Genomic DNA, 21558 nt, shown 5'->3' on the forward strand with positions numbered 1-21558 from the left:
GTCACGGTTTCCCCCACTATAGTGAGATACACTAGGTGATATTCAATGCTAGTCTTACTCAGAGAAGACCCACTGAAGTTCACAGACATATCTTACTTAAGGCCATTCATTTCAATGGGTCTACTGTGAGTAGGACTTCGCTGAACACAGCCCATTGCATTGCTATTTAAATTATCATAATTATTTCTCAATGCGCATCTACATTAGCATATTCAAATTTTAAACAAATCTGAGCCCTCGTTTTTTGTAATGTGTTATTTTCAGGGCTGGCTTGATTATAGCAAAGTGAAGGTTATTTGGGGACATCCAAAAATGCAGGTTAGATTTGCAGTGCCATCCTATGCATGTGCGTTTAGTAATTCAATGGAACTTACTCCCAGGTAAATATGTATACGATTGCATGGATTAGGCATGCATTTGCTCTCTGGGTCTTTCCCTCCCTTGTATTCATTATGCAACAGATGCTTGCGGGGTGGGGTGGGGGCGGGGAATCATATAAGTAATCAGATTTAGGCACGTGACTTCTGCTATCGTCTCTCTTCCTGTTCCCTCTCCCCCCGCATTTTCGATTCCTCTGCGATAGTAGGTAAAGATGAAACGTTGTCCAAACTGCATACTTTTGTTTTTTTGCTAGTGGAAACAGGTGACCAAATCAAAAGTTAATAACCATTTAGCTTCTGGCTTCATTGTTTCGCCTGCTGTGTAGGAAGAATCTAGCGGACCTGAGATTCATTCATTGATGGATTTCATTCATTGAAAGAAAAAAAGTGGATCTTAAAGGGAGAGGAGGAGAGAAAGTGAAGCCGTGGAAAGGCGGACTGAACGAATGAAGACATTTTACCGACAGGAAGGAGTCAAGAGAGACAAGACTCATTTTGAGCAAGGCAGTTAAGTGTGCGCCATTGACAATTCCGCGCAGGGAAGAGTTAACCACATCCTCCTAGTTAAGTTTACATGTAAATAGAGAGCAGCTGCTCTTCTCCGGCTCAGGCTGGCCCACTGGAGCTTTTGATTGGCTGCCAATGACATCACTCCCTCCACTGATTATAATATAGAGGACGAGACCCAAAGCAGCGTCGAACAAACTGTCCCTTAAGAAGCGAGTGGCCAGCCCCCAGCTCCTCCCACTTACCCATCCGCTGCCAATCCTTGGCATCCCCGCGAGTGGGATCAAGCGGCTTCCATCGGAGAGTCCCTATTGGGGTAGCACGTCTTCTATTCCTCCTCTAGCCACGCCCCTTTCGAACCTTACATTTACTGTGTAGCAAAAGAGAAACTAAGTATGTTGCTGCAGGAGATCAATGAAGCCAAGTGAGTGGAGGCTTAATGCGTAAATCGATAGCTACAGACGAGCGCCAGATGTTGGAGGGAAATATTCATTTATGAAGTAAGTGGAAGACTTTGGTTCACACGAGAGAGGCAGAAAGTGCGTATGCCGACTATGTACCGTCACCTATAATAAATCTGGACTGGAAGACATGCCTCTTTATAAACAAAGTGAGAAGTGCGAGCGTTTTGGGTGAAAGAATGGGAAACAAGATAATTGCAATATTACTCTTCCCATCCCCACCCAGCCCCGCTCCGGTCTGAGCTTTACGCCTGCCGACCTGTGTGCGTTTCCCGAGTCAACGTTTGCCGAAAGGATTGTAAGAAAGGAAGGCTTTTCTGGTTCGGGATTGCTGCAGTATGGGGGGGGGGAGAGAATCGGACTGCACAAGAGGCTCTCCGTATCAGCATCCCTTGTATAGTTCTTCTCCCTTCCCCTCGTTTTGAGCCTGTTCTGTAAAACGCATTTCCCTTTTTCTGTGAGGTCCTGAACCGGGGCCGGATCGGTGAGCGTGAAAAGGTGGGATCATTTTTGGCTGGGCTCTTTTAACTCTCAAGCCTGACTTCATGGTTTGGCTGGTAAAAAACATAACCTCTGTTGCAGAGATGCACATCTCCCCAAATATCGTAGCCACTGGAAGGGCAGCGGTGTTATCTTACCCGGTCTCCCAGTACTTTATTAGGATGTGTGTGTGTGTGTACACATACACACATATTGTTTCTCCTTGCTTTTTTTTTTAAGGTACTGTTTCTTCCCCCTTTCGCCTCTCAGTTTTTGCTTCCTATTTCTTGACGTGCCTGGTAATGTGCGTTTCTGTTGTTCACAAATACAAAAGAGGAAAGACTAAGGAAGTGAATCAAACTTGTTTTCTGTATGTCCCATTTCCTCTCCCTGCATAGAACTAATTTTTTTCCTTCCCATAGGTGATAAATGGTATCTCCTCTCTCATATAATCACAGTATAAATTCATCCTGCAAAGATTTTTATTTCCAGCCCTCCTCTGCAGGAGATGGAAAGGCTCTTATGTTTTGGGGTTTGTTGTCCTAGAATAATGGCCCATCCTAATGGGATGTGTGGGGGGGAGGGCATTGTTGGATTATAGAAACAGTGGAATGTTGGAAGAGAAATAGCTGATTACGGAGGACTTCATTCACTTTTTTCGAAAGTATTAAGTTGAGTTAAATTGTCCAGGTTGTTTCTCTTTCAATGGGGTCCACACATTCTCATGGGTATTGATGGCAACTGTCCTTAATTTTGTGACATACTGTAGTTAGTCTGGCCAAGCAAGGTTAGTCAAAAATACGCCCCCCCCCTTGGGAGTTTTTGATAAGCTTGTTTAGGATTTCTGTCCTAAAGATACTGAGAGGGAGATGCAATAACTTTTTAAAAAGTTAATGTCATTTGACCAACCTCAGATGCCAGTGTGATTGAGAATTAAATGGATGCTATAAAACCAACATATATTATGAACTTGCGTAGTGGTAGGAGCTGAAGGGAACTCTGATTTTAGGGCAGTAGATCACCTCATCCTGTCCAACCATGTGTTAGAGTGGTGGTTACAAGGGTGTAAGAACAGGAAGGTTGGTACCTTAAGGCTTTAATATTCCAGGGCTGTCATTTTATGAAGAGTGGGTTAGTATATGAATAAAGTACAGTTCCAAAATAGCAGTTCTGCTCGTAAGGGATGTGTGATAGTTTCCATTTCTTATTTCTGTTCAGCATGTGTTGAAATTACTAGAGAGTTTCTTTTCTTTTTATGGATTTTTACAGGAAGCCAAGATTGAAAACCAGTTCCTAGGAGGAAGGTAGAACATCACCCTAGGCCAGATTTGGCTGTCTTGCATTCTTGATAGTTAACAATGCATTGGTAGCTTTTGTCTATTTTTAATTTGCAGGAGAAAGTATGGGAATGGGGCAGGTCCTTTCCCACAATGAGCTTCCTTCCCTTGGAGCAAGAGAGTTATGGCTTGGCTTACTCGAGTTGTCTGATGGTATCTGCTCTGCAAACACCTTTGGGTGTGTCACCCTCTATAATTTATGTCATTTAGGTTAGTCCAGCAGGCCTCTATGGTCTCTGTTTTAAAAAAACAAATAAAACATCAAAATTCTGCAACAACCAAAGACAATTCTGCTACTTCAATAAACTGTCAATTCAAATCTGCATAATCTCTCATTTTTTCTCATAATTTATTATGTAATGTTCTACTATTTTTACAACTTCTCTTGCTTCTTCCAGTTAATGGGAAGAAACTGTGCATGACATTGAAGCCATGACCTCTCCCTACAGGAAAGCTTATTCACCAACTCCTCTGGCTTCACTGGGCATTGACCACTTACACTCGAGCAGATTTTTGCAATCATAAGGGCTATAAAGTAGTTTTTAAATGTAAATGCAGGCTGAGATTCTGGAGCTGATTCACAGCCCTGGTTTTGGGAGGGGGGTAAGGTGTGGCAATTCCTGCCATAGCATAAAGATTGGGATGGATAATTTTCCAACTCCCAGAGTTCTATGATTCTATAACTGGCAGCTGTGCAACTTCCAGAGAAGTTCTCCAGTTCTATGAAAAAGAAAGCCTTTGTCCACCTATGTTTACAAAATTGCTATCCAGGCATAGTGACAAAACTGTGTGTCATGATCATTTGTTTATTATTATTTTTCCTTTTAACAGAGAGCTTGAGTTCCTTTTGACTTGCCATTCTCAGCTTCCTCATGCCTCCATCTCCACTAGACGACAGGGTAGTAGTGGCACTCTCAAGGCCCGTAAGACCTCAGGATCTCAACCTTTGCTTAGACTCCAGCTACCTTGAATCTGCCTCCTCTGCCAGCGAGAGTCACGTGAGTCTCCTTAGCACAGCTGTCGTGTCCCTCAAGGCTGCTAATCTGACGTATATGCCCTCATCCAACGGCTCTGCTCGCTCCTTGAATTGTGGATGCAGCAGTGCCAGTTGTTGCACTGTGGCAACGTACGACAAGGACAATCAGGCCCAAGCTCAAGCCAGCACCAGCAGCACTTCTACCAACATAGGAACCTTGACTGCTTGCCCTGCTAACCAAATGGTCAACAGCAATGAGAACTCTGGCACTTTGAGTCCCTCGAGTGGCGTGGGGAGCCCTGTCTCGGGCCCAACGAAGCAGTTGCCTAGCGTCAAAGTCATCTATCCCAATGACCTGGCTAAAAAGATGACCAAATGCAGCAAAAGCCACCAAGGGCCTGTCATCATTGATTGCCGGCCTTTCATGGAGTACAACAAGAGCCACATCCAAGGAGCTGTTCACATCAATTGTTCAGATAAGATTAGCAGGCGAAGACTTCAACAGGGCAAGATCACTGTCTTGGACTTGATCTCTTGCCGGGAAGGCAAAGACTCCTTCAAGAGGATCTTTTCCAAAGAAATCGTTGTTTATGATGAGAATACCAATGAGCCAAGCAGAGTAATACCTTCGCAGCCATTGCACATAGTGCTGGAGTCTCTCAAGCGAGAAGGCAAGGAACCGCTAGTTCTAAAAGGTATTTCTTACCAATATTCTGCTGCTTTTCCTTTGTGCTGTTAGGGAAGCAGCAATTTCTTGTGCCAGGCAACTCACATTGTGGCACTCTTGTAGGATCTCTTGATGCAGGAGGGCTTGAAAAAGAGTGAATGTGTTCTTGGTACCTTTTTTGATTTCCTAAAAAGGTTGTGAGGTTGAGGTTAATCCACAAGGTTAATATAATGATTTGGGACCAATGTTCACAATGTGGTATAGAAACCTTTGCATTTCACAGGATGCTTCTTAGGCTGGATTACTTTTTCAATGGAGAACAGCGGTGTGCTTTTTGGTTAAGGGCATGATGTCAAGCCCTTTTAGTTCTAACGGTGCTGGTAGAGCTTGTTTGGTCCATGCCTTGTTCAAAAGGTGGTGAGTTATACAGAGGGATACTGGCACAGAGGAGCAAGTGAAAGATACCCTTTTTGGAAACAATCAACAAATGTCCCTGGTCTTAATCGGTACTCTTCAGTCCCTTGTAAAAAATATGGTAACATTCATGTTAGCAAAGGAGGAGATCAATTTTGGAAAAGGTGCTAGGTCTAGAATCGATAGAAGCCAAATTGGGTAGTGTTACCAAATCTAGGGATTGAGGTAGGCCTTGACGCTGGAGAGATCTACACCGAAGACCGATAATTCTGTCTGAGAGCTGCTTCACAGTGTGGGGTCAAAGAGGAAGGGGAAGTGACTTAAACTTCCTGTTTCCTTTTGAATGTGGAAGTGGAAACTGTGAAATTCATGGGGCTCAAGTAGCATATAGAACTCATGGGTCTTGGAACTGGCAAGAGGAGTTCAACTCATTGTGTTGTGGAGGTAACAAGTCCCCCATGTGTCCTTTTTTGCCATGTTCTAGTAATATGAAGTAGAGCGACTTAAAAATGGAATGAGGGAATGGGCTTCTAAAAAATAATAAAACTGAAATGGCTCTTTTACAGATATGTGTATTGATCTTGATGGGCTGGCATCCTGAACACTTGGTGAAAAGTTTCCTTAATGAGTGGATTGTTGTGTGTGTGTTGGTGGTTAGGATTGCTTGTTTGTGGGCTTAGATTTGTGTTAGATAACACTGGTGACTACTACAGTTGTTGGTACCAGTAATTGCCATCCTGGGTTCCTGCTGGGAGGAAGGGCGGGATATAAATAAATTAATAAAATAGTTAATTAAAGTATGTCCTCCTTTGTTGTTGATCTGTCAATGAGATCTAATAGCATCTATGTTTTATTTTAGTGGTCCATGGTAGTTTGTTATGACTTTGTGTGTGTGTAAAGCATCTGAGAACTGTATTAATCTTTTGACAGAAAATGGTTTTAAACAAATCTCGTGCAATGAATGGGGTCTTTCTGATTGACACTTAATGACACTTTCTGATTCCACTTAACCACTGGAATGTTATGTATGGGAATAGGTGATTGTAGGTTCAGTCACTGCAGCTATGGTTGCCAGTGTGGCACCTGTGGGAATAATGGTGCCCTTGAGCAACATCTCCTGGTGCCCACAAAGCATACGAGTCCCTTCTTACTGCCTGCTTTGTCACGAGTTGGTGAGGATGGACACCTTTTTTTTTCCCTTGGAAAAGTATATGGAGCTGAAGGAGGAAGTCTGAAAAGGAAATATTCTCCTGTTTCTCTTCCAGCTCAATATACTTTTTAAGGTTCAGATTGTTACATGACCAGCTGAATAGTAAGTAGACCAAGGAAGTAGAAGGGGGAAAGAACAGTGATCTGGGTGGGGTGGGGGAGAAAGTAGGGTATCACAGGAGTCAGGTGATAGACTGGAGTACCAGAGACAGAAGGGCTTGTATGTGTATACATATACCAGATCCACTAAAATATTTTTTGAAGAGTTCCCCCCTCCATCAGATCACATCTGTCTCTTTTGACCGAAATGTAATTATTATTATATTATATTTATTAGTCGCCTATCTGGCTGGTTGACCAGCCACTCTGGGCGACGTACAAGATAAAATACATTGAACATTAAAAATTAAAATTTAAGAACCCAACAGTAAAACTTAACCCATTCCAAAGGCCTGCCGGAAAAGCCAAGTCTTCAAAGTCCGGCGGAAGCTCATCATAGAAGGGGCATGGCGGAGATCATTTGGGAGAGAATTCCATAGGGTGGGGGCCACTATTGAAAAGGCCCTCCCTCTGGTCCTCACCAGCCTAGCTGTTTTAACCGGTGGGATCGAGAGAAGGTATTCTGAGGCTGATCTTGTTGAGCGGCATCCCTGCCGATGCTGGAGGCGCTCCTTCAGATAGACTGGTCCAAAACCGTATAGGGATTTAAAGGTTAAAACCAACACCTTGAATTGGGCTCGGTAAGCAACCGGTATCCAGTGCAACTCCATTAACACTGGAGTGATATGGTCCTGCCGGTGGTTTATTTTTTTTATTTTTATTTAATTAAGCTTATATACCGCCCGACTAGCAACAGCTCTCTGGGCGGTGAACATTAAAAATACAATAAAAATAACACAAAACTGTACACAAAACTGTACAGTCTAAAATCAAAATATAATAATTTACAATTAACAGGAATTAAAATGCCTCAGAGAAGAGAAAGGTTTTAACCTGGCGCCGAAAAGATGATAGTGTCGGCGCCAGGCGCACCTCCTCGGGGAGACCATTCCATAATTCGGGGGCCACCACTGAGAAGGCCCTAGATCTTGTCACCACTCTCCGGCCTTCCCTATGAGTCGGAACCCGGAGGAGGGCCTTCGTAGTAGACCGTAGTGTACGGGCCGGTTCATATCGGGAGAGGCGTTCCGACAGATATCGTGGTCCCGCGCCGTATAAGGCTTTATAGGTAAGTACCAACACTTTGAATCTGGCCCGGAAGCATATTGGAAGCCAGTGCAAACGGGCTAGCACAGGTGTTATATGCTCAGACCGCTTAGTTCTTGTTAGCAGTCTGGCTGCCGCATTTTGCACTAGCTGTAGCTTCCGAATCGTCTTCAAAGGTTGCCTTTGATCAGACGAGCCGCTGCGTTCTGTACCAGTTGCAACTTCCGGACCATTTTCAAGGGTAACCCCACGTAGAGCGCATTACAGTAGTCTAGGCGAGAGGTGACCAGGGCATGTACTACTGGTGGGAGCAGATGGTTGGGAAGGTAGGGACGCAGCCTCTGTATCAGATGGAGTTGATACAGCGCCGCCCGGCTCACAGCCGAAACCTGAGCCTCCATGGACAGCTGGGAATCAAGGATGACCCCCAGGCTGCGGTCATGGTCTTTTAGGGGCAAACAAACCCCATTAAGCACCAGGACTATATCCCCCAACCTTCCCTTGTCTCCCACAAACAGTACCTCGGTTTTGTCTGGATTCAGTTTCAGCTTATTCCTCCCCATCCAGCCACTCACCGACTCCAGGCACTTGGACAGGGTTTCTACAGCCAACCTCGGTGAAGATTTAAATGAGAGATAGAGCTGCGTGTCATCCGCATACTGATGACACTGCAGCCCAAATCTCCTGATGATCACCAGCGGCTTAATATAGATGTTAAAACACAAAAAAATAAAATATATAAAATACATAAAATACAGCTTATTATCCCAAAATTTACCAGATGCATATTGTAAACTGTGAGGTCAGAGGAAGATGAAATGCAGAATGACATAAATCATAGCCCACATCTGTGTCGACAGATGTGTTCTGATAAATATATATATATAGTCTTCATCTTGGATCAATGTCTTTGTAGTGCTGGCAAGCACCTGAGCTGTGATTCTCACTGCAGCGTAAGCTTTAATTTGATGTCTTTTGGGGGGGGGACCCCATGTAATATCATGCAAATTCAAGAAAATTAGTTTTAATTTTATTGGATCCAACTCTTATCCAGGCCCCATGAAGAAGCAGATCTATATGTGTATATGTTTTCTCTTTCTGTCAGAGTGGTGGGAGTGAACCAGGGAAGTGGGGAGAGAATTAACCAGGTGGAGTGCACAGTACTCTGAAAACTCCAAAAAATACGTCCACAGGTCCAAAATAGATTTTTGAAACCTGGACTAGAGAACTGCTAAACGAGGGCCTGAAAATCTGACTCGCCCTGAGGCCTCAACATTTTTTTAGGGAGAAGCCAGAATTCTGTGGCAGAGCATATGTTGGCACTTGGGAGGTGCCAGGTTCAACTATTTATTTATTTATTAAATTTATTAAATTTATTAGTTGCCCATCTGGCTGGTTATCCAGCCACTCTGGGCGACGTACAACATAAAAACATACAAATTACATTAGAGCATTAAAATCTCAAAGAATAATAATAAAACCTAACCCACCCCAAAAGCCTGCCTGAAGAGCCAGGTCTTCAAGACCCCGCGGAAGCTCATCATAGAGGGGACATGGCGGAGATCATTTGGGAGGGAATTCCACAGAGTGGGGGCCACAATTGAAAAAGCCCTCTCCCTAGTCCTCACCAGTCTAGCTGTTTTAACTGGTGGGATGGAGAGAAGGTCTTTTGAGGCTGATCTTGTTGAGCGGCATCGCTGATGATGCTGGAGGCGCTCTTTCAGATAGACTGGGCTGAAACCGTGCAGGGTTTTAAAGGTCAAAACCAACACCTTGAATTGGGCCTGGAAAGCAACTGGTAACCAGTGCTACTCCTTCAGCACTGGAGTAATGTGATCTCGCCAGCGGCTGCCTTTAATCAGGTGAGCCGCCGCATTCTGTACCAGTTGCAGCTTCTGGACCATTTTCAAGGGTAACCCCATATAGAGCGCATTACAGTAGTCTAGGCGAGAGGAGACCAGGACATGTACCACCAATGGGAGCAGATGGTTGGGAGGGTAGGGGCGCAGCCTTCATATCAGATGGAGTTGATACAGCGCCGCCAGGCTCACTGCTGAGACCTGAGCCTCCATGGACAGCTGGGAGTCAAGAATGACCCCCAGGCTGCGGACATGGTCTTTCAGGGGCAATTGTACCTCATTGAGCACCAGGTCAACATCCCCTAGCCTTCTCTTGTCTCCCATGAACAGTACCTCAATTTTGTCAGCGTTCAGCTTCAGCTTATTCCTTTCCATCCAGCCACTCACCAACTCCAGGCACTTGGATAGGGTTTCTACAGCCAACCTCGGTGAAGATTTAAATGTGAGACAGAGCTGCGTGTCATCCGCATACTAGTGACATTGCAGCCCAAATCTCCTGATGATAGCCCCCAGTGACTTTATATAGATGTTAAACAGCATCAGGGAGAGGATTGAGCCCTGTGGCACCCCACAGATGAGAGGCCAAGGATCTGAAACCTCATCCCCCAATGCCACTCTCTGGAGGAACGGAACCACTGCAATACAGTGCCCCCTATACCCAACCTCTTCAGGCAGTGCAGAAGGATACCGTGGTCAACGGTATCAAAAGCTGCTGAGAGATCCAGGAGGACAAGGAAGGTACATTCACCCCTATCCAGCGCCCTCCTCATATCGTCCACCAAGGCGACCAAGGCCGTTTCAGTCCCGTGTCCAGGCCTGAAGCCTGATTGAAATGGATCCAGATAATCCGCTTCCTCCAAATGCGCTTGCAACTGCTTTGCCACCACATGCTCCACCACCTTCCCCAGAAATGGTAGATTCAAGACTGGGCAAAAGTTGTTCAAATCTTGGGGATCCAAGGAGGGCTTCTTTAGAATTGGTTTTATTATTGCCTCCTTGAGGGCTAATGGCATTACTCCCTCTTCCAAGGATGCATTTACCACCACCTTGATCCCCTCGCTCAGTCTATCCTTGCAGCTCATAATGAGACACGATGGGCAAGGGTCAAGTAAGCAAGTGGTTGGCTTTAAGGTTGAAAGCACCTTGTCCACTTCAGACAGAAGAAGCTGGAACCGATCCCAACCCACCAAAACGCCACTGGCCGACTCTGGCTCACTCACTGTGTCCACAGCGCATGGAATAGCACTCTTTATACGATCGATATTATCTGCAAAGTGCTTTACAAATTCATCACAGGAGGTCTTAAAATGTTCCGTCGGTTCCGGGGCAACTGGACATACCAGGCTCCGGACCACTTGGAACCACCTCCTGGGACAGCACTCTGCAGATTCAATAGAGGCAGCATAAAAATCCTTTTTTGCTGCCCTTATTGCCTCATGGTAGGCTGCCACAGCCGCTCTAACCCATGTCCAATCGTCCTCAGAGCGAGATTTCCGCCACCGGCGCTCTAGCTGTCTCACCTCCTGCCTCAGAGTTTGCAGCCGTGGAATATACCATGGCGCCGTCTGAGCTCTATTCAGGGGGAGAGGGCGTTTCGGAGCCACCCGGTCTAATGCCCCGGTGATTGCAGCATTCCACCCCTCCACCAGGGTCTCAACCGAGTGCCTGTGTGCATGCTCCAAAGAATCCCCAAGCGCATTCACGAATCCATCTGGATCCATCAGACGCCTGGGGCGGACCATCCTAATGGGTCCTCTACCCCCGCGTAGGGTTTGTGGCATCGAAAAGTCCACTCTCACCAAGTAGTGATCTGACCATGACAAGGGGGTGATGGATGTACCCCCCATTTTCAGATCACTCCCCTCCTCTCCCGAGACTAACACAAGGTCGAGTGCATGACCAGCTACATGGGTGGGCCCCGTTGGAATAAGGTGCAGCTCCTAGGAAGCCATGGTTTCCATGAAGTCCTGAGGCGCTCCTGTGAGGATACTTTACTTTATTGATTTGTTTGCAGGACCAAAGGCCAACGCAAATTAAAACAATACATATACAATACTTTAAAATCAAATGGAGACATTTAAAAGGGAAGCATTTAAGTGGGGATCTCATGTAAGAGAACTTGCCTATGTAATATCTCGAAGGGCAATGTAATTGACCCTAAGTTTTCTTGCTGCTATTACAAAAAGAGCTACTTTGTGGGTTACTTCCAAGTTATGAGCTGACATTAAAAAAATGATTTTTCCATCAAGTGAATCAAGCTGAGGGATTTCTAACCATTTACTAAGAAATCTATTTCTGGGCTGAGTATAAATTGGGCAGTAGAGCAAAATGTGGGGAAGGTCTTCCGCCGAGGGTGAGCCACAGACACAATTCCTTTGGTCCTTAGGGACACCGGCTAGTCGACCTTCCCTGTCCGCATTTGGTAAGGAGAAAAAATGTAGGGCTGTAAACGCCCGTCTAAGGACAAGGGGTATTGGTTGAAGGAGATAAGTAGAGCAGTGGGGGTCAAGCTTAAATCGCCAGTACCAAGGAGATACCTTTGAGTTGATGGAGGATAGCCTATCCTGGTTCATAGAGTGGAGGAATATGTATTCACGTAGAGATTTATTATTTGGCATTGCGTTGAAATCCTGCTCTAAAAGGTGGTAAGTTGATAGCAGTTTAGTTAATTTAGAGGGCCATAAGATAGAAGCGAATGGGTGGTCAAAACATAATTGTAATAATGTCCCAGGCTGGGGCCCATTGAGTGTTCTCAAAAATTTCAGAAGGGTAAAATGTATGAGAGCCATCAGTGGGGGGGAGCCCGTCTGAATTCGAGTCATCGCTGCAGAGGTTCCCACAGGGAGATATAACAAGCGCCTGAGAAAACTATTTTGTATAGTTTCCAGGGCTGTTACGATATTATAATCCCAGCCCCATACGGCTACTCCATATAGGATTTGTGGGATCACCTTTGCTTTAAAGATCTTTAAAGTAGGGTGAATCTGACCGCCCCCGACAGAACGAGAAAATTTTAAAATTGTCCCTATTGTCTTAACCGCGTGCGATTTAATATATTGTCGGTGATATTGCCAGGAAAGGGTATCTGAAAAATAAATACCCAGGTACTTAAATTCTCGAGGTTGTTCTAACTGATGATCAGCTATATGCCGGCGATGTCCTTTGAATCTTTTCCCAAAAACTAAATCTTTGGTTTTATCATACTGGCACCTCTTGTTAAAGCAGTGACCTGTGGTCCTGCAGGTGTTGTGGACTACAACACTTATCATCCCTGACTGTTGCCCATGCTCCTGGGGTTGATGGGAGCTGGAGTCCAACAACATCTCAGGGATCAGGTTGGGGAAGGCTAGTTTAATACAAAATCTGTCTGCTTAAATTCTGTGGGTTTAAGATACTTTTTGGAAGAAGAGAGGCTGTGAAACAGCTTTTGAATCCAAAGGAGAACTGCCTAGCTCTAAAAAATAATATTCCCATCAAAAGGCATGTATGTGTACAAAGCTCTGAGAACTTTGTTTCTGCTATTGTTAGCATTTGTTGTTGTACACCATCTTGAGCCTTTTCTTGTTGGAAAGGCAGGGTAACATTTTAAATAAGTTCAGTATAACTTTAATTATAAGAAACCGGAGGTCTAGAACTGAGCATTATAAAAGCTGGAAAGAGTATAATTTGTCAGAAGATAACTTTTTAAATCTTTTAGCAAATTTTTGGGCAGCAGTCTTCTGCTCAAATATGTGGCAGTAATCCCTACTGAACTTAGAGGGACTTATTCTTGGTTTCCTTTCTCTGAAGCTACAAAAGCCTCCAGAAGTTTGGCATGATCATGAGAGGTCTGAATTCAGGTCGCCCACATTCAGCTCTCCATACATCAAGCCACACTACTTTCCAGAGCTTGTTAGTGAGCAAGGGTGCAAAGTAGCCCCAAACTTCTAAAGAAATGTGGTTTCTGCCACTTTATACTATGATAATTTCCCTTCACTTTGGCACTGAATGCTGTCGCTGTTTTCTTTTAGGCCAGGGATGGGGAACCCCTTATACACCCAGTCGATCACAATGTTCTGCAGGTGAGGTTCTCCTGCAGATAACATCTTATCAGGATGTCTGTACCACACAACATAGGAAGCGGACCTTTAGTGTTGTGGTACTGACCCTTTGGAATTCCTTCCTCTTAAATATTTGACAGGCACCATCTCTGTTATCTTTTTGGCGCCTACTGAAGACCTTCCTCTTCCAACAATCCTTTTAAGCAGAGGCCTTATCCTAGTCTGCGACTGTGCTGGAATTGCTTTTAAGATGTTTTAAAAACTTTTTAAAATAATGTTTTTAAAGGTGTTTGTTTTAATATATTTTAAAGGCTGTTTTTAAGATGTTTTAGAGTGTTTTTAGTGTTTTCTTTGCTGTCCTAGACTCCTTCTAGAAGGAAGGGTGGGATATAAATTTAATAATAACCACCTGTAGCCCTGACCGCTATTTTGTTAATTGGGGATGATGGGAGTTGTAGTCTTAGGGGTCACAGATTTCCCATTCCCGGTATATGCTCTTGTGTGGCTACCACTTTCAGAAACTTGGGGCCCATTTGAACTATATATTTAAAGCAATATCATACCACTTTAAATAGTCACGGCTTCCCCCAAAGAATCCTGGCAACTGTAGTTTAAGGATGCTCAGAGTTGTTAGGAAACCCCTGTTCCCATCACAGAACTACAATTCCGAATGGTCATTGGGGAAGGGGATTGATTGTTACTCCAGTCAAATAAGAGGGTCCTTAATGAAATCCACTCCCTCCAGCTTCTGACTCGCTCCAGTTTAGCCAAAGTATTGAGTCAACCTGCAGTGAAGTAGGCCATTACAAAGGTAAGGGGACAGGCCATAATTACCCTGTAATTTATGTTACATTACTATGTGACACATTGGGGAAGGGCTTTCCTCTCTGGTAAAACACATGATTTGCATGCAGAACATCCCAGGTCCAGTCCCTGGCATCTGTAGGGAGGCCTGGGAAAGACCTCTACCTGAGAACTGTGAGAGTCATTGCCAGACAGAGCAAGATGGACAAGTTTTCAATTGCCCATACTGCACTGACCTCAAGAGGCAGTGCTCCAAGTGGGAAGGGGGGTGGTAGAAAAGATCTGGTGAGATGGCTTTGTTTCAAATGAGGCCTCACTCTTGCATCTTGTACTTTGTGTTTGTTTTCTCTCTCTTATATTCTGCCCTTCCTCTTGCTGGAACCCAGGGTGGCTTACAAGCGTCGTAAAAAAATATTACAGTCTTATCACAGTTAAAGCCACAAATGCACAATGCATATAAAATACAGTACAACAGTAAACATTGCAGGGAACACCATTGTCACTATGGCCTGAAGGCCTGCAAAAAATAACCTCTTCACATAGTTACTTTACAAGATGCCCCTATCATATCCAGTATGAATTCCATGACAGAAGAAAAGTGGAATATAAATGTACAAAAAAAAAAGTAACTTGGAGATGGTGTGTTATATGAGACAAACATATGGACCTTATGATAGAGTCCTAATTACAAAAAATTAGTATTAATATGCTATTTGAACCGCCTGCCCCTTATAGACCTGTAAGGCCACTTAGATCATCTGGAGGAATTCTGCTTGTGATAGCGCACTCTATAGAATATTATAGGGTGGTGATCCAAAAATGGGTCTTTTCTGTTGCCCTTGTACTGTGCAGTGCCCTTCCTTTTACCACATGTGATGCAGCAGCCATCAATTGCTTCAGAAGTCTTGTAAAGGCTTATCTTTTTGTGTAGGCTTTCTCCGACACATAAGATTAGACCCTGTTTTATGTGTTTGGGACCTCTGCATTTCTGTTTTATATGTTTTTATGTGTTTGTTTATTGCGGTATTACTGTTTTTAGGCTGTTTCTGTTGTAATATTTTAATGATACAGGGCAGTATTCAACAAAATAATGACTTCCTATTGCACACCAGAACTTCACTCATCTCCTCCACGTGCCTGCCCCACACTGTCTCCGAATCTACTCTGAAGCGTTGAGGAAAACCCCAGAACAGATTTAAGAGGCACAGGGGAAGGAGAAAGGGGGAAATGTTTAAATGTGAAAGGAGAGATCCTTGCGCTGGCAGAACGTTGGCCTTAGTGCTATGCTGAATACAACCCATATTGTTTTTCAGACTGTACACTGCCTAGAGATTTTTGAAATATTATTAGAATTTATTACTTGCCCTTCACCCAGAGGTCCAAGGGTGGGTTAAAACAATTTTAAAACACATAATAACAGTTAAAAGCAGCATCACAGAAAATAGGGTGGGTCCTAGAAATATATATCTCAGGTGTTGAAGGCCAGGGTATAGAGGTGCATCTTCAGTATTCCCTGAAAGTTGTACAATGAAGTTGCCAGATGCAGCTTAGGGGCTGCCACAGAGAATTGCCCTCTCCCGGGCCAACACTCCCTGAGCATCCAAGGGTGGTGGAACTGTCAAAAGCCCCCCCCCCCCCCGCTGATCTCAACACCGGAGAGGATCTGTAGGGAAGGAGGTAGTCTTTCAGATATTTGGGACCTAAGTTATTTAGGGCTTAGGTCATTTAAGTTATTAAACGACATACTAATGCTTTTAAACAAAACAAAATAAAATGCATTTGATGTTATCCTAGTGTGTAGAACTGACATGTGAGCAGGGAATAGGGCCCATCCCACACATTGCATATGCTGAGTATCCTCTCCCTCTAGTGTCCCTGCATTGTCTGAATGGCTATGAGGTGGGTGCTTCTGCAGATACATATGTCTGCACAAAAGCTTCTGTGCAGTCTGGAGTGTGTGGCCACCAGGGAGATGTGCTAGCCTACACAGGTGGACTTTGGAAGTGACGCTACTTGGGATGGTCCTATTCATGTCTGTATGTTTTGCATGCGAGTATCATGCCTGAAAAGGGCAATGAACTAATAACAGTTCACTGTCTTGTATGCTTCTTTAGCTTATGGTGAATCACTAGGGCAGCGTATTGAGAACATGGATGATAGACAGGTAACTTACCTCAACTAAAATTGCCACCTCTGTGAAAAATACTTGACAGTATTGGAATGGTAAAATGATATACAAGATTTTAAAATCCATAACTCTGTGCGCGGCTAGAATTCTGCCTTTACAGTTACAAGACAGGGGCCTAATAGAATAGTGATCTAGATGCAATGCATATGTATAGTAGCTGAAAGGTGACAGGTAGTCCAAAACCCTAGGAATAAGGCCCTGCTTAGCTTCAAAGACTTAGGTCGTTTCTTCAGCAGTGGAGTCTTTGATTGCATCTTTTGGGAGTGAAAAGAATCTTCCTAGTGTCACCCAGCAAATGTAGTTCTGAAGTTGGGAGTTTTAAAATTAGCCAAAAGCACTTAGCTGCTTGATCTAAAGAAGCTTTAGAAGAAAAGATTATTTTTTTCCTCCCTTTCTGCCAGCTGGGAAAAATTGTGGGTAGAGATCAAGGGATTAATACTGCAGTTTTTTTTATCCAAAAAGGAGGGTGAACAGGAAAGAGGGCAATGGCCACATCTAAATATGTTCTTTTTAAAGCACCAGTACTTAAAAATGATGAACGAAACAAACAAAAAGCCCCTTTCTCATCCCTGCCTTGTTTGGAAGTGTGATCTGGACAGAGAAGACATATTATAGTAAGGCTCTGCTTCAGCATCTGTGCTTGCTGTATGGCCAGAGAGGTGTTTGTTATTCACTTTCACTTGTCAGATGGAATTTTTCCATCATGCTTCAGTAGCTCTTAATGCCCTGCATGTGATGCAATTTTTGTTTTTAGAGTTTGAACTCAAACTGAAGCCGGACTCTAAACCCCTCTGCTTTTAATGTTGAGTGAGGCTCTGGCTTGACTGCGATCCAGTCATAATTTATGGCTGGCCCTTCTGATCTTCCCAGGTTATGTTTGTAAACATTGGTTGCTAACTGCCCCATCCAAGTTTGTCTCCACCACCCCCACTCCCACTGATCCAGTGCCATGTTCTCCATGTTTGGTGCTGCCTGTCAAGCAGGCAGCTCTGTTGCCATTTCAGTGGTACAGTGTCACACAGAGGAGAAACTGATCAGAGAGCCCTTGCCCCCAGGGATTAAATTACAGGCTTAATTTACAGCTCTGGTTGGTGACCTCAGTCAAATATATATTCTTGTTCTAGACGTCTGGTGCTTTTTGTTGGTGCTCTATAATGTATGGAAATGTGGCAGCAATACTGATGGGAGGCCAGGCTGTCTTTTTTTAAAAATACTTTGGAAACATGTTTACTGGAATATACATCTGAAAACGCTAGCTCTGTTTTATTATGTTACTACAGTATTTTGCCATTTCTGTGGACCTCGGATGTTGGACTACAGCACCATCATCCCTCACTCATGCTGCCTGGGGTTGATGGGAGCTGGCCTCCAGCAACATCAGGAATGCTACCAGTTAGCCACTCCTGCTCTAAGGATCTCAGATAGGGGTGGAAGGATCTGTCAATTTCAGTTCCGTTGGGTTCTAATTTTTTCCCAGTCTTAAAGTCAGTTCTCCACATTTCTGCAGCAATTTGCATTTTTTTCTACAAAAAAATCCTCATGAAAATTCTCCAGCATTTTTGTGTGCATTTCTCCTACTAAACTTTTTTTATAGGCAGTGTTGATTAATGTACACATTTTGCAAGTGGTTTTCTTGTCATGTAATGCATTTCTGTATGCTAATTTTACTTGTACACTCATTTATAGGCATACTTGCCCCTAACATATTCATTTTTGTTAACATTGGTTGGCGAACTGCATTGCACAATTTGAACAAGTATGAATCTTGAAGGATGTCCATGTTTTGGTGTGAATTTGACATATTTGGCTTGAAATGCAAACTGAATTTAATTTCTCATCCATCCCTAATCTCAGGTTAGTGTTGTTATATGCCTTCAAGTCAATTACGATTTATGGTGACCCTATCAAGCAGCAACCTCCAATAGTTCTGTTGTGAACCACCCTGTTCAGATCTTGTAAGTTCAGGTCTGTGGCTTCCTTTATGGAATCAATCCATCTCTTGTTTGGTCTTCCTCTTTTTCTACTCCCTTCTGTTTTCCCCAGCGTTATCGGCTTTTCTAGTGAATCATGTCTTCTCATTATGTGACCAAAGTATGATAACCTCAGTTTCATCATTTTAGCTTCTAGTGCTAGTTCTAGTTTAATTTGTTCTTACACCCAATTATTTGCCTTTTTCGCAGTCCATGGTACGTGCAAAGCTCTCCTCCAACACCACATTTCAAATGAGTTCATTTTTCTCTTATCAGTTTTTTCATTGTCCACCTTTCACATCCATACATAGAGATCGGGAATATCATGGTCTGAATGATCCTGACGTTAGTGTTCAGTGATACATCTTTGCATTTGAGGACCTTTTCTAGTTCTCTCCTAGCTGCCCTCCCCAGTCCTAGCCTTTTTCTGATTTCTTGACGATTGTCTCCATTTTGGTTAATGACTGTGCCGAGGTATTGATAATCCTTGACAAGTTCAATGTCCCCATTGTCAACTTTAAAGTTACATAAATCTTCCGTTGTCATTACTTTAGTCTTCTTGGTGTTCAGCTGTAGTGCTGCTTTTGTGCTTTCCTCTAACTTTCGTCAGCATTCATTTTAAATCATTACTAATTTCTGCTAGTAGTATGGTATCATCTGTATATCTTACATTATTGATATTTCTCCCTCCAATTTTCACACCTCCTTCATCTTGGTCTAATCTCGCTTTCCATATGATATGCCCTGTGTATAGATGAAACAAATAGGGTGATAAAATACACCCCTGTCTCACACCCTTTCAAATTGGGTACTAATCGGTTTCTCCATATCCCTAATCCCCCCAGTGTGATGATCTTGTAAGGTAGGTTAGTCTTTGACATAGTGACTGCCCCATGGCCACCTAGAGAGTTCATAAATGAGCAGGGATTCAAACCAGGATTTCCTTGTGTTACATCAGAGCCAGAGATCTGTCCCCTGCTTTATAACAAACTAACAGGGCTTTGAAGGGAGAATACATTAAAGGTTGTCAAGCGCTCTTCAAAATTAAAAATGTGCACATGCATTATAATTGGTACATACAAAGTCACTCTGATCCAAGGGAGTTGTGTACATGTATATAATCACCCTGTGCCTTCAGATGAGGAAATCTTGTTGCTAAAGCTGAGAACTCTTTTAAGGCACTGTTTGCTTGTCACCTCTGCTTAGTGATCTGCAGCACTGAAAAGGGCTATGAAGCATCAGCTATGTGCATGGTTTCTTTGCGGCCAGGCTGCAGTACTGATAGGTAACCAACTACCAGTAGGCTACTGCAAATACTTTGAATGGCTCATAGCTCCTTGTTAAAACAGAAGTAAGACACGTGTCTTGAGTATTAACCTATCTCTAGCACAGCCTTCCCCAACCGGTGCCCTCCAGATGTTGTTGCAACTTCCATCAGCCCCAGCCAGTATGGTCAGGGATGATGGAAGTTGTAGTCCAAAACATCTGTAGGGCACCCAGTTGGGGAAAGCTGCTCTGCTATATAGATGGCAGTAACCTTGAGGCAGTAGTTATATATGCAGATGTTCTTTACTATCAAGTGGGTAATTTATGCTGATATTTTCAAGTGATCCCACTTAACTTCAGATACTGTAACATTTCCCTCCTCCAATGCACCTTAATTCTCATTATTCTGAAATTCCTCGATGTCGCATCTAGTGCTTATCCGTTCTTTTTGTCAAAGGCCCTGAGGCATTAGCTGTGAAATGTTTCATTTCAGTGCAAAATCTATGCTTGACATTTTTCGATATGACTTGTAAATTGCAATCCTATATGAAGAATGTTACCTTCGTCACAAAAGAATGAATGGTGGTTGAGAAAGTTTGAGCTAGTTAGCTGTAAATTGTAATTTTGTTTAATGTGTGCATTCTCCTCTTCTGTCGCTTTAAGAATAGACAGTCGTATCATGTGACTCTTCAAACCAAAAAGCAGTTTCTTGTGTGGATTCCATTCTTTGAACATCATGTTTTTCTTCCCACAGCTCTTGATACAGAGCTGAGGCAAACAGTCTATGATGTGATACTTGTGAAATGACAACATGCTTCTAGCAAAACTTGCTTTCTCCACAGTTTTGGAAGAGTTGTCACCCCTAAAGATGAGCAGATGACTAGCTCTTGATGTTATTGAAACTATTTGCAAGGTAGTTTATTGAGGTTGTGCTTTTGAGATTGTATTCTACAAACTGTCAGAGCTATATTAGCTTAAGAGCAATTGATACTTTCCCTTTGGACTTAATTGTTTGCCAGTCTCTTCCCCGTGGGTAAAGGACTGGGGTGGGCTATGTATCCTTTTCTCTCAGATAGATAATCTTGCCTTGCTTCATTTGTCAGCCTTAATCATGGTCAGTGCTTAATATCTGCCTCAGTGCTAATCCATGCCCAATGCTGACTTGCGCTGGCCTTTTAATCAGGTTGGGGGCCATATGTCAGTGGTGGGGCACCTGATTTGCATGCGGAAGGTCCCAGGTTCAATTCTTGGCATCTTCAGGTAGGGCTGGAAGTGCCTCTGGTCTTAAAAACCTGGAGAGCCACTTCCAGTCAGTGCTGAGAATACTACGTTTGGTAGATCAATAATCTGAGCAGATGGCAGCTTCCTATGTCTCTCTTGGCAAACCCTAATTAGCAGAGACCCTGGTGAGTATTAACAACGGTTAATGCCAGTACAGATGTAATGTTGGACTAGGTTAAAATAACCAACAGAAGGAAAAGGGGATTTGTACTGAAAAGCGGAAGAAGGAAGAGGCGATGTGGAGACGGGTGTTGCACATTTGGAGCAATGAGAGGCAAATGATTCTGGCTACAGAGTTCTGGAAGATGTTGCTCATGCAGCCCGATGTCTCTGGTTGTGGCAGTATTATGTCCATTTAGACAAGGGGAGGGATTTACAGTATTAATGGATTTTGGTGTTTGCCCTTTATAAAGGCTAGGACCCTGTGCAAGGCCAGTTTTTAATCTAAGGGTCCAGACCATTCCAGAAGGAAGGGTTGTGAGTAACTGGACACAGCATGGTCTTTCTGTGAGA

General features: G+C 43.6%; 1 protein-coding gene across 3 annotated transcripts in view; it reads left to right on the forward strand.

Annotated features, from left to right (window-relative positions):
• The first annotated feature begins 584 nt into the window (after positions 1 to 584).
• The window catches only part of DUSP10 (dual specificity phosphatase 10), an 83451-nt gene continuing 62477 nt past the window's right edge, over positions 585 to 21558 (forward strand). Inside the window, exons 1-2 of one of the 3 annotated variants that reach the window (XM_061625143.1) lie at positions 585 to 1387; positions 3997 to 4836. In XM_061625143.1, coding sequence (XP_061481127.1) covers positions 4038 to 4836 — 799 coding nt within the window. In that variant the 5' untranslated portion in view covers positions 585 to 1387; positions 3997 to 4037. Of the gene's footprint in view, positions 1388 to 3113; positions 3133 to 3246; positions 3376 to 3996; positions 4837 to 21558 lie in introns of those variants that run through there. The other 2 variants (XM_061625145.1, XM_061625144.1) reach the window with 2 other exon arrangements.

This window comes from Rhineura floridana, chromosome 4 (assembly GCF_030035675.1).
Source record: "Rhineura floridana isolate rRhiFlo1 chromosome 4, rRhiFlo1.hap2, whole genome shotgun sequence".
Classification (NCBI taxonomy): domain Eukaryota; kingdom Metazoa; phylum Chordata; class Lepidosauria; order Squamata; family Rhineuridae; genus Rhineura; species Rhineura floridana.